This window comes from Dasypus novemcinctus, chromosome 13, assembly GCF_030445035.2.
Source record: "Dasypus novemcinctus isolate mDasNov1 chromosome 13, mDasNov1.1.hap2, whole genome shotgun sequence".
Taxonomy (NCBI): domain Eukaryota; kingdom Metazoa; phylum Chordata; class Mammalia; order Cingulata; family Dasypodidae; genus Dasypus; species Dasypus novemcinctus.
The window spans coordinates 26,017,715-26,030,613 of record NC_080685.1 but is presented as its reverse complement, the minus strand read 5'-3'; the positions used below and the strand labels follow the sequence as shown (position 1 = coordinate 26,030,613).

General features: G+C 41.8%; 1 protein-coding gene across 1 annotated transcript in view; it reads right to left on the bottom strand.

Annotated features, from left to right (window-relative positions):
* Positions 1 to 9,029, bottom strand: part of SNX27 (sorting nexin 27) — a 110,598-nt gene extending 101,569 nt beyond the window's left edge. The window contains exon 1 of the mRNA XM_058309642.1: positions 8,502 to 9,029. Coding sequence (XP_058165625.1) covers positions 8,502 to 8,821 — 320 coding nt within the window. The 5' untranslated portion in view covers positions 8,822 to 9,029. The remainder of the gene's footprint in view (positions 1 to 8,501) is intronic.
* Between the last annotated feature and the right edge of the window lie 3,870 nt (positions 9,030 to 12,899).

The window sequence follows — 12,899 nt, the reverse complement described above, 5'->3', positions numbered from 1 at the left end:
AAAGACGCAATACATACTACCTAGCATTTAATAATAACATAACAAAAAATTTAATCCTGAAGTAGATCTTCCTCACATTACTCAGAGAAAACAAAAATTCACTTTGTAGTCATTACCATGATTCTTAAACTTATTTAAAGGTTCTTTGTGTGAATTTTCATTTTGAAGGAAGAGTTCAGGGGTAAACCTTAGTACTATATTAAGTTCCCTTTCTGTGTTCAGTCCCCTCAACTACCAACAACATGCTGCATGCTAAAATAAAAGATTAAAATTAAAGAAGGCAGGAAGTGAACTTGGCCCAATGGATAGGGTGTCCGTCTACCACATGGGAGGTCCATGGTTCAAACCCCAGGTCTCCTTGACCCGTGTGGAGCTGGCCCATGCGCAGTGCTGATGCGCGCAAGGAGTGCTGTGCCATGCAGGGGTGCCCTCCGCATAGGGGAGCCCCACGCGCAAGGATTGCACCCCATAAGAAGAGCTGCCCAGCGTGAAAGAAAGTGCAGCCTGCCCAAGAATGGCGCTGCACACATGGAGAGCTGACACAACAAGATGACACAACAAAAAGAGACACAGATTCCAGGTACTGCTGATAAGGATAGAAGTGGTCACAGAAGAACACACAGCATATGGACACAGAGAGTAGACAACTGGGGGGGGTAAAGGGGAGAGAAATTAAAAATAAATTAATTAATTAATTTAATTTAATTTTAAAAAAAGAAGGCGATTTCAAATCAGAGGAACAGACCTGGAGTAAAGTACAAATAAAACAGAGCATCATGGGTAGGGTAGAGCACAAGTCAGCCTGCAGCCTATGGATGAAACTCATCAACTGTAAATACAACAATAAGTATAGTAATTTAAAATGTAAGGGAAATAGAAATGGGTTATCAGAGATGCTGGATTGGACTGTGAAGTAAAATATATACACAAGTCAAAGGCAAATAGCTCCTTACCAGCTGTTCCCAGCTCTGGGTGTTAGTTAGAGCTTGGTCATACTTAGTTCTCTTCTTTATATACATAGTACAAACAGTCCAACAGACTAGAGGCCCTGAAATTCTTCATTCTAGTTCCTAACAATGGTTTTCCTTTTTGGCCTTGGAAAAGTTATTCAACTTCTTCTGGTAAATAATTAAATTAAAACTAAATCTACAGGATTAGTAGTAATATTTTAAGGCTGCTCTTTCATAGTTTGTAACAAATGTTGCACAAATATGTTGTTGGTGGGTGTTATATGGGAGCCCTGCATGATGATATGCATGTTTGTTTTGTAAGTTCACAACTTTTACTAAACACCGTTTATGTATGTTCATGTATGAAGGATATACTTCAGTGAAATTAAAACAAAAACAAAAACTAAATCCATGGAAGTCCTGGGGATTAATGCACATACAACTATCTTTTGACCTCATATATGGAAGAAAATCATCGAAACTTCTCAGGATTTTGCATTCAAAGCCCTTTGTGAACTGACTTCAACCTTCCTTTCTAACCTCTTATCACCATAATAGTCCACAAATAGCCACTTTACACCCCTTGCTATCCAAAGACCTCTCCACATCTTGCCTTGATCATAGTTTCCATAGCCTATAAAATCCTCCTTCTCCCTTCTCTGCCTACTGAATTTATTCTTGTCTTTCACTCAGAGTTTAAGCTTTCTATGATCTATCTCCCCACCAATCTTCTCTAACATAATCACTCCTCTAAATTTCCACTGCTTTTTTTTTTCGTTTATCTTCATCATTTCCTTTTGCCTTACACAGAGTAAATTGTTTACTCGTACCTTTCCCACTTGAGTGCAAGCTTCTCAAGTGCAGGAATGGAGGCGCACAGCGATTTATACAAGCTTAACAGTACTTTACACATAATTTGTGCTTACTTTTGGAACCAGACCAAATATGAGGTAATATTAGTGGGCCAACGTCAGGAAAAACTGATGCCCTAAATCACTGTTTTTCAAACACTGGATCACAAATTAATGAGTCATGAAATTAATGTAGTGGGCCACAACCAGTATTTAAAACAAAACGAAACAAAACAAAACAAAAACAAGATACTGAACACACTAAAAATACCAGAGTGCATGACAGTAGTAAATAAAGTTTTGTAAAATTTGTTTCAGGAAGTTTTCTTTATATATTTTTGTATTATATATATGCATATATTTATATTTGTAATATAAAATGTATCTCTTACTGTGAGTTGCAATTTTTAAAAAGTATTAAAACACTGACTAAATAATTTGTTTCCAAATGCGGAGCTGGAATTGTACCACCCATACATAGGTTCTTATGGGATTGCCAGAGTGAAGCATAGAAAACATCTACACAGCTGATAGTCAATTACTGAGCCTAACTGGCTCTAACCTAAACCACCACAATATCCTTTGAGTCAGCAATGCACTCATTACAGATTATACTCAGGAAGCACTCTATAGTGACCATAAATTATAAGTGTTTGCTTGTTAATTGAAGCTCTTTTGCTTATCTACCAGATTACAGGAATTCCTAATGGAACTTAACTTAAAAAATAATTTCCTACCCTTGAGAGCATAGTAATAAGCCCTCACCTGAAATAAACTGGTCAGTAGTGGCCAGGAAGAGACCTCTTCTTCATAATAATTTACATGACCCAGACAAATCTTTATGCTAGTAACAAAAGATCTTCTCCTGGTCATAGCAATGTTGTAGCAGTGATTTCTGCGGGGAAGATAAATGCTATTTTCAAATTCAGTTTTATTTGTTTGTCACTTCCACTACCTATGAAACTAAAAGTATTTCCTCAAGTTACAATTATGATTACCAAGCTCTATTCTCCAATAACCAACAGTGTAAAGAGTCCAAAAGTAAGGGAAAAGAATGCCTGCTTGGTCACCTGTCTCCCATCCAGTTTAACAGCAGAAGAGAAGCAGAAAATAAAGATAGAAAACAGATTTCACAATAGTAGAACTGAAGCCTAACTGCTACCCAAGTTCATAGGGATGTGACTGAATTTTAAGAATTTTAAGTGATTATTCATAGTCAAGAATATTTGAAAAAACAAAGAAAATGATGACAGTAAAATGGAAAATATACTGGATTGAGAGACCAAGATTGGGTTTAACTGTGGTTGCCATTTACTGCAACATTCAGGTTCCTCTCTTATAAAATATGAATAATACTTATACAGGGAAGTGGATTTGGCTCAATGGACAGGGCTTCCGCCGACCACATGGGAGGTCCAAGGTTCAAACCCAGGGCCTCCTGACCCGTGTGACGAGCTGGCCCACGCACAGTGCTGATGCATGCAAGGAGTGCCATGCCACACAGGGTTGTCCCCTGCATAGGGGAATCCCATGCACAAGGTGCATGCCCTGTAAGGAGAGCCGCCCAGCGTGAAAAAAGTACAGCCTGCCCAGGAATGGCGCAGCACACACGGAGAGCTGACACAGCAAGATGACAAACAAACAAAAATGAGACACAGATTCCAGGTGCCGCTGACACAAGCAGACACAGAAGAACACACAGTGAATGGACACAGAGAGCAGACAATGGGGGAGGGGAGAAGGGGAGAGAAATGAATAAAAAAATAATTAAAAAAAAAAACTTATACATTCATTCAGCAAGTATTTATTGAAAAATACCTTCTATGTGCCAGACCTTTGGTTAGGGATACAATTCTAAACACAGAGGTTGTCCTTGCCCTCAAAGAGTTTATAATCTCCCTATTTCACAGGGCTGTTGTAAAGATCAAATATAAAAACACTCCACAAACTGCAATACACTATACAAACTCCAAAGTGATATGATTATTACCATTAAGTTATTCTACCTCCTAACAATCCACCTTTATTGCAACAGTTTAGCAAGATCTAATAAATAAAGTATGGATGATCAGGAAGAGAAGTTAGTCCCACTATCTACCTAACTGATTTTCCATCTAAACTAGAATTCAGGAGCCTAACAAATCACTATTACTCCTCTGTATGTATGGTCTTAGTTCATGACTCTCAAAGTAACCGTTAAGATAAAATTAATTGAAAATTCAAATCCTATAACCTGCAGCATCTCTGGGTACATGATTGGAGAAGCACCTGCATTATCCTCACCTGGCCAAGCAGGAGAAAATAAAGATTTCTAGGCCCAATGCAAGACCTACTAAATCATAAACCCTAATGGGTCATCTGAGGATTTATACTTTAGACAAGCACACAAGTGATTCTTACACAAACTAAAGCTTGAGAATCATTGCCATAAAAACTTTCTTTGATCAACCACCATGGTTTCAAACATGATTACCAGAATTCTACCTGGAAAATTTGAGGTAAACAGAATTCAGTTACAAATGAGAAAGCAGTTCTTGAAAAGGTACTTAGCAGTTAATGACTATTACGTGACACATTTAACTTGTAAAAATACTTATGGCACAACCTTTTTTTATTCTATGATTTCAAAACTCACACAGAATAATGCCAAAAAAAAAAAAAAAAAAAAGAACCATGAGATATTGATAAGTTGTTAAAATTAACTTACTCTCAATAAATAAGTCGACATATATAGTTTTAATTTCTCTTATAATTTAACTTTTACTAAGGAAAGCTACTGGATATTTATCTTATATCTAACAAGTAGGAAAACATATATTCTCTGGCTAGCATAAATATATCATCATTTGCAAGTCAACCAACCTTAGGAGTTCATGCTTAAAGATCATACCATCCAAGTATCAGTCAAACTAACCAAGAGTCACAGCTGGACCCTAAAAAATATAGACAGTCCCATATCCATATCCACTGCACACTTAAACTCCTAAGAGCATCTCTCAAGAAATCAATCAAGAGCCCTTGGAAATAATTTAATCTTAAAAAAATTAACTTGAGGGAAGCAGACTTGGCCCAATGGATAGGGCATCCGCCTACCACACGGGAGGTCCGCGATTCAAATCCTGGGCCTCCTTGACTGTGTGGAGCTGGCCCATCATGCACTGTGCTGATGTGCGCAAGGACTGCCATGCCACGCAGGGGTGTCCCCCGCGTAGGGGAGCGCCACACGCAAGGATTGTGCCCCATAAGGAGAGCGGCCCAGTGTGAAACACGAGTGGACACAGAGAGCAGACAACTGGGGGGGGGAGGGGAGAGAAATAAAAATAAATAAATCTTTTAAAAAAATTTAACTTTAAGTCAAATGTTACTTCACATACGATATTATTAGTTCAAAGACATATTTATTTTGGCTATTTGTTGAAAGCACCCTTCACTCATTAGCTCCCTGGTGCATACACATCAAAGGAAAGCCCCTCAAAGTATGTTACACTGGGAAAAACTACAAGGTGGAGACTAACACTGCTAAACAAGAAAACTTTCCATCTGCAGTAAAATTTAGAGCCCAGAGGGCTTGCTCATATTGCAGTACCAAGCCCTGCAGCATGACTCCTTCACAAACCAACTAGAATTTAGTTAGTTTTAAAGAGAGAAAGGACAAACTGAACCATACTAGCTTCAATATAGTTTAATTACTCCAAGATTCAATGAGTAGGCAGCCTTGGTAAGCAGACTTGTAAAAGAAACATAAAGAAATCGATGATCGTGCTTGTGTCCAAACTTGTATCTCCTTAAATCTCAAATTTCAAAGTTACTCTGTTCTTTCACCCCTCTGAGTTATCCAAACAGCAATATATGAAAACTGGAATGCATCTAAAATAGGCGAAAGTCTTAAATAGTAATTATCAAGATCCAGATATCCACCTAGACTTGAAATCTATATCCCTAGCCCAGACCCCACTAGGCACTTTATCAACAAGCAAAGGTTTCCTGGGACAGCAGAAAGGTTAATCTGAAGAACTTGGGTGAGAGACAGAGAAAAGCTCTAAGGAGTGTTGCCTAGAGAATGCTTTAAGGAAATTAACATCAACATAACCAAGATAAAAACAATTAGCAGGCACTAGTATCCCTCCAGAATCAGGTCCATAATTTCCTTCTCTCACTTGAAAATATAAAGACACACACAGACTTTGAAGAAGGGAAGGAAAGAGAAAGAAATCGTATAGTTGATTCAGCTCGATAGTTGCAGCTCAGTGTTGCAACTATCGCTATTTCCACTATGGCATCAGAGAACCTTCAAAGAGAATCTGGGCATCCAAATACACACAGTTGGAAAGGTTGGAAAAACAATGCTAGATTTCTGATCACCAGAACCTTTGAGAAAGAGGTCCTGTAAGCAAAGAGTACAAAGAGTATTCTTTTGCCCTGCCCACTCAAAGATCCAAAGTTCTCCACTCAGCACCCAAGAAATATGTCAAATTGCAGTATTTTTGCTCTTAAAGGAGGAATGGGCCTAGACTGGAACCTGGGCCTGAGGCAAGTTCTTCTGCCTGCCCTAGGGACTATCAGAGGTCTCCTTCACAGTATTCACTTCTGTGGGCTCTGCTGCAGAAACCATAAAAAAGGCAAGAAACTGCTAACTATGTTTGCTGTCATATATGCATTTATTTGCAGTGGTAGATCACATTAGCTGTAGTCTACAGAATTATTTATTTTAGTTTCTTTAGCTCTTGCAAAAAGTCAATGCTTTAGAACTTTATAATAAATTTATAATTTTAAATAAACATTTAGTTTTAAATTTAAAAGTAAACTGAATTGAAGGCTAACTTCCAAAGGGAAAGGAAAATGACAACTCCAAGAGCTTCTATCAGAAGGAAACAGAGGGCACAGATACTGAGTAATACATAGGTGCCCAGGTACAAGAAACCAAAAGGTCACTACTGCATTGTGTGTGTAAATGCCCTGCCCCCCCCAACAGATTAAGAATATATTGCCAGAGAATACTAGAAAACAGTATAGAAGGCATAAACGGGAAAAGACAGCACCTATTTACACAAACGGCAGAGGAAAGGTATAATCTCTCCAACCACCTGCTTTGGTAAACTACTATAGGTGAGGTGGAAAGAATGAGGAAACAATGAGTGGAAGAGTAAGAATGTCAAGGATGGGGGGGGTAAGGTAAATAAGGAGGAATGGACTTTTGCATAGGCTAGACTTTCATGAGACTGGCCCTTTCACAAACCTTGGACAAACCTATTTTCATTACAATTAAAATAAAAAATGAGAAGGATTTCATGAGGGCAAACCCAAGCATAGAGGAAGAGGGCAAAAGTCTGAAAGGAATATATAAGACAGATTCAGTAAGAAGGAGAAAAATAAATGATTGAAGACTGCTGAGGAGAATGGAGATAATAATAGCATACACCTATAAGTCAACCCAAAATCACTATATTAATTATTATACAGTGTACAAGACACAAATGTAACACCTGGATTAGAGTACTGCACAGAAATTGCCAGATAAGGCATCATCACGAAAGAGCTTTCAGGGATGCAGTGGGGAAGTAAGGATGGAGTATGAAGTGGGAGGGACTGCAGCAGGGAAGGAGATTGGGTTACAGCAGTAGATATGGGGTTTTAAAAAGAGCAGTGAGGGAAAGCCATCTAGAGGAAAGAAAGAATAGGATAAAATCAAGTGAGGGATTACAAGAGAGCGGATAGAGTAGGAGAATGGAGATGGCAGGTATCCTGAAAACGTGGGGAGGTCAAAGACTCAAAGGGGAAGCAGTTTCGGAGAACGAGGAGCTAAAGAGAGCTCTACCATAAACCTGACTAAAAAGAAGCGTGAAAGACAAGGAGCGAGTACGGGATGCACTTAGAGCGATGTGGTGATGGAGACACTGGATTCAAAAACAGGGTGTACAACAGAGGCTCATGAGATGAGAAACTAGAGTGTCAAAGAAAAAAAGAGAAAATAGGCAGGCAAGGGTCAATAAAGAAGGGATCATCTTGGAATATGAATGCAAAAGGGGGGAGGTAAAGGAAGAAAAGGAGCACAGTAGGATGGAAAAATACGGGGTGCTTAACGGTAAGGAGGGGAAAAGGAAAAGGAGTGCAGGGTGGAGGGATGACGTTTAAGGAGGAAAAGTAGGAGCAGACGAGAGGTCCTGCCTACTTGGTCTAGGGGGCAGAAGGTACAGTTCACAGCGGGTTAAGAGAGTAGGGACAAACAAGTAACTAAAATGCTAAAGATGAGAGTTTGGGCAGGACGCGACAGCGGCTGGGTCAGAAAAGGAGATGCTGCTGACAGTAAGGAACAGAAGAGGTTATGAGGCAGGCGAGGCGCGGTGAGAAGAGAGCAGCATGCCAAAGGGGAAGGCAAAAGGGGCAAAAAAGGAGGTGAAGCCAAAGGATTGTGGGGAGGAGGTGCAAAAGGACTGGGGCGCAGGGACATCAACTGGAGACCACAGGGAGGGAGACAGGAGTCGCAGGAACGCAGGGGGTGGGGGATGGGACGGGGGTGAGGATAAAAGAGTCAATCACAGGAGGTGCGGGGCAGCGTAGGCCTTGAGGGGGGCGGGGGTCTAGAGGGCCGGGTCGGGGGTGGGGGAGGTGCGGTCTGAGGGTGACAGGGACAGAGGGGAGATGCTGGGACAAGCGGAGGGGGTCGGGGCAGGGAGGGGCGGCGAGCGGCCCCGATACTCACACCTCCAGAATGCGGTCCCCCTTGCGCACCCCGGCCCGATCGGCCGCCCCCCCGGGCAGCACGGCGCTCACATGCTGCAGCGGCGCGTACAGCTCCCCGTTGATGCTCCGCAGCTGCCCGCCCTCGCTCACTTGGCCCCGCACGTTGAAGCCGTAGCCGGACTCGGACTTGACGATGCGCACGACCCGCGGGCCGCCGCCACCCCCACTACCGTTACCGGCGCAGTGGAGCCCAGACCCCCCACCGCCACCGCCGCCGCCACCGCCTCCGTTCCTGTGAGAGACTGAGGGGTGAATCCCTTCCCCGTCCTCGTCCGCCATCTTGCGAGCGAGCGAGCCGTACCCCCGCCCCCCTACGCCTCCACTCCCTCCCCGCGCGCGCTCGCCGTTCCTAGCAGCCGCGCGACCCCCCAGCGTGCGCGACCGCTTCGCCGACGGCGGGACTCTAGTCACCACCGAGCTGCCTACAGGGTAAAGGGGAAGCAGCGCCGAGGGGAAAGCGGCCGGTTGGGCACCGCGAAGCCTCCTGGGAGATGTAGTTTCTGGTTGGTGGGGGCGGGGAGGGGGTTGGGCCCGGGCCGGAGCAGAGTTTATGTGACGCGTTTGGGAGCAAGGCCTGCTGGGAGTTGTAGTTTGTCATTTATGTTCTTGGGCGTTTCATCCTCTCTGGTTGTCTGTGGTTGGGTGGTGAACATCTAACTCAACACCCGTCGTGGCAATATGATTCAGCTGTTGCCGTTGTGCAATTTTTTTTCCCTCTCATTTCATAACCTCTTTCATCTCATAACCTCTGAAAACGATAACGTTGGGGTAAATAAACATTTGTGATGCAGCACAGTCTTAAACTATAACCACATCTCATTTGTTCAGGACATTGTTTTATTCCACGGTCCCATCCACCTTGTGAGACAACTGGATCATGAATTAGTTTCCCTGTTTCACATATTAGGAAACTAAACCTTAGAGTGGCCAAAGTCATCCAGCTATTAAGTAACAGGAACTAAGACCTAGTTATTTTTGTGCAACTTTCTTTTCCTGTATTGCAACTACATGAATATTATGCTGGAAATATGCAAAAGTATATGTAGAAAGGAAACTATCATCTCTGTGATTTAGAGCTGTATATTAAAGTGGGCAAGTAATTTCAATTGAGCAATAATTTTGAAATTACTTTATCTAAAATTCATTTTATTTCTTTGGATTTTGCTTGTTTTTGATTTTGGTTTTTGGGTTTTTTTTGGCCACAGGCAGCAAGTACCACTTTTAGGCTGCCTACTAAACTTATTGACTTATACATATTGTACAGTGTCCCTGATGAAGAAAAGTAAGAAGAATGAGTAATAATGAAAAACAAACCATGAAAATTATTTAAAATAATTATGAAAGTAGCTTACATAAGCACTTACTTCTCCTATCTGGTATTTGGGTTCCTACTGATAGGTGCTAATAAGTTAATCTGTTACTGTTCTGCAGATGCTGAAGGAGACATGAGACTCCTGGGTCAGAGACAAAGGATTATTACAGCATAGCAAACAGCATAAACATCACCATGGTTGTGTCAATTCCTCTTGTCCCCCAAATCCCACTGGATGACACAAAGGGCTCAGGTGAATGATGCACATTCAGTAGATTTACATCACAGGTAAGGAACAGTGTGCTTGGGGAATCTGTTATTTTATAGGGAGCAGTAGGCAAACTTGTTCTTTGCCCTAGAGGGAGACATTACTTTGTCCTTCAAGATTGTTCAGTGTAAACACAACCATGAGAAACAACCCTGGTAAAAAGCAGTCAGGGCCTTGCATTCTTAGCATACCCAGGAAGATGTGTAGGAGTGCAAAAGTCCCTTGGAGAACTGTCTCTCCCAATATTAATATGTGCCAAACACTATTCTAAGCACTTTACATCCATAATTTAATTTAATCCTCACAACCCTGAAATGTCCTCTATTTTACAAATGAGTAAGCAGATAAAAGGAGGTCACATAATTAATGAACAATGAATCCAGAAGAAGAAACAGAGGTACATGGTTAAAAGACACCAAGAGTCAACTTGCATAAGTCTCATGACTTATGAAAGCTACAAGCAACCCCTTCAAAGAATTTATGAACTATGTAAGGGTTTCCAAGAATTATTTAGGGAAAAGAAAAACCAGTAAAAGAATTAAGACATCTCACAAAATGTGGGATGAGGACTCAGAGTCAGTATAATAAGAACATACAGGGAAGCGGATTTGGCCCAACCGATAGGGCATCTGCCTACCATATGGGAGGTCCAAGGTTCAAACCCAGGGCCTCCTGACCCATGTGATGAGCTGGCCCACTTGCAGGGCTGATGCTCACAAGGAGTGCCCTGCCACGCAGGGGTGTCCCCTGCGTAGGGGAGCCCCATGTGCAAGGAACGTGCCCCATAAGGAGAGCCACCCAGTGCAAAAAAAGTGCAGCCTGTCCAGGAATGGCACCGCACACACAGAGCTGATGCAGCAAGATGATACTAGAAAACGAGGCACAGACTCCGGGTGCCACTGACAAGAATACAAGCAGACACTGAAGAACACACATCGAATGGACATAGAAAGCAGACAACTGAGGAGGGGCGGGGAAGGGAAGAGAAATAAATAAAAAATTTAAAAATCTAAAAAAAAAGAAAGCCTATAAAAAAAAATAAGAACATACAAATAAAATGTGACCTTATAACCAAGAGAATGAAGAAGGATATCTATTAATTACACAAATATTTAAATTAATGAGTTGGAATAATAATTTTGCTCCAAAATAATAAGGCATTTGAATTGAATGTGAATCTTTGGTTTGAACGGAATGCTGAATGGAAAGGAACTTATTTACTAAAGCAAGTCAGAGAAAGGAAAAAGAACAGAACTGCCACTAAAAAGCTAATTTCCTTTTCATTTACTTATTTGACAAAAGTGTACTAAATGCATACTCCATTCCAGGCTCTGTAATAGTGGCTAGGGATACAGACATAACTAAGATACCTACAAACTCCATGAAGGGCAGTATGGCATAGTCAGAATTACAAATGCACATACCCCTTGATCTGCCAATTATACTTTTAGCAGTTCATTCTGTTACACTTGCACACAGGTGAAATGACATTTTTTTTTTTTTGAGGTTAGTCATTGCAGCATTATTTGTATTTGCAAAAGACTGGAAAGAACCTAAATGTTCATTGGTTAAATTGTGATACATCCTGGCAATGGAAAACTGTATAACTGTAAACAAAGAATAAGGAAGCTCTTCATGTGCTGATATGGAATGATCTCATGGATACTGTACATGGTTAGGTGGAAACAAGGTACAGCACAGTCCGTAGTACATGATAAAATTTGTATAAAGAAAAGGGGGAAACTATATACATCTTTACATCACTGGAAGTATTCAGAAGAAACTGATAGCATTGATCGCCACTGGGGAGGGGTTTGGGCACGTAGGGTGAGGGCCAGGGGTAGAAGGGAAACTTCACCATACACCTTTCTGTAACTTTTGAATGTTTAATCAGGTCAATATGTTACCTATTCAACAATATAGAAATAAAATATTTAGAAAGAATCAGATTGGAAGGAAAGGTGATCAGAGGACTGAAAATAAGAAACTAAGGCATCATTATTGCTCTCAAGAACTCGCAGTCTAGCAAAAGAGACCACCAAAAAAACAACAATTACAATACAGTGTAGTGAGAGCTGTGATAGAGGCCTGCACAAAATGCTAGCGTGCACCTAGGAGAGCTCTTCAACTGTCTGGAGGATGAAGGGCTGTGGAAGACTTCTCATGAAATGGGACAGCCAAGCTGAGTATTCATAGAGGGAAATAGAAAAGTAGTGGTGGAAGGGCACTTCTGATGAGGAGAAGAGTACATTTAAACACAGAAATTTGAAAGAACATGGTGCAGTGTGAGAACAGCAAGCAGTTTAGTAGGACTGGAGCAGAGGGGAAAGGGAAGATTCTAGAGGGAAGTGAGCTGAACAGGTGGGCAAGAGTCAGATCCAGGAGGGCTGTGGATATTGACTATTGTGCCCTGGAGTTTGAATTTCATTCCCAAGTATTTGGGGGCCTCTGAATGCTTTTAAACCAAGCAGCAGTGTTATCAAATTTGTGTTCACACTGCAGAAAGTGTGGCAAATGAATTGAGATAGAAAGACCAGTTAAGAAGCAAGCTGGGAAGCAGACTTGACCCAGTTGTTAGGGCGTCCGTCTACCACATGGGAGGTCTGCGGTTCAAACCCCGGGCCTCCTTGACCCATGTGGAGCTGGCCCACAGCAGTGCTGATGCGCGCAAGGAGTGCCGAGCCACACGGGTGTCCCCACGTAGGGGAGCCCCCACGCAAGGAGTGCGCCCCGTAAGGAGAGCCACCCAGCGCAAAAGAAAGTGCAGCCTGCCCAGG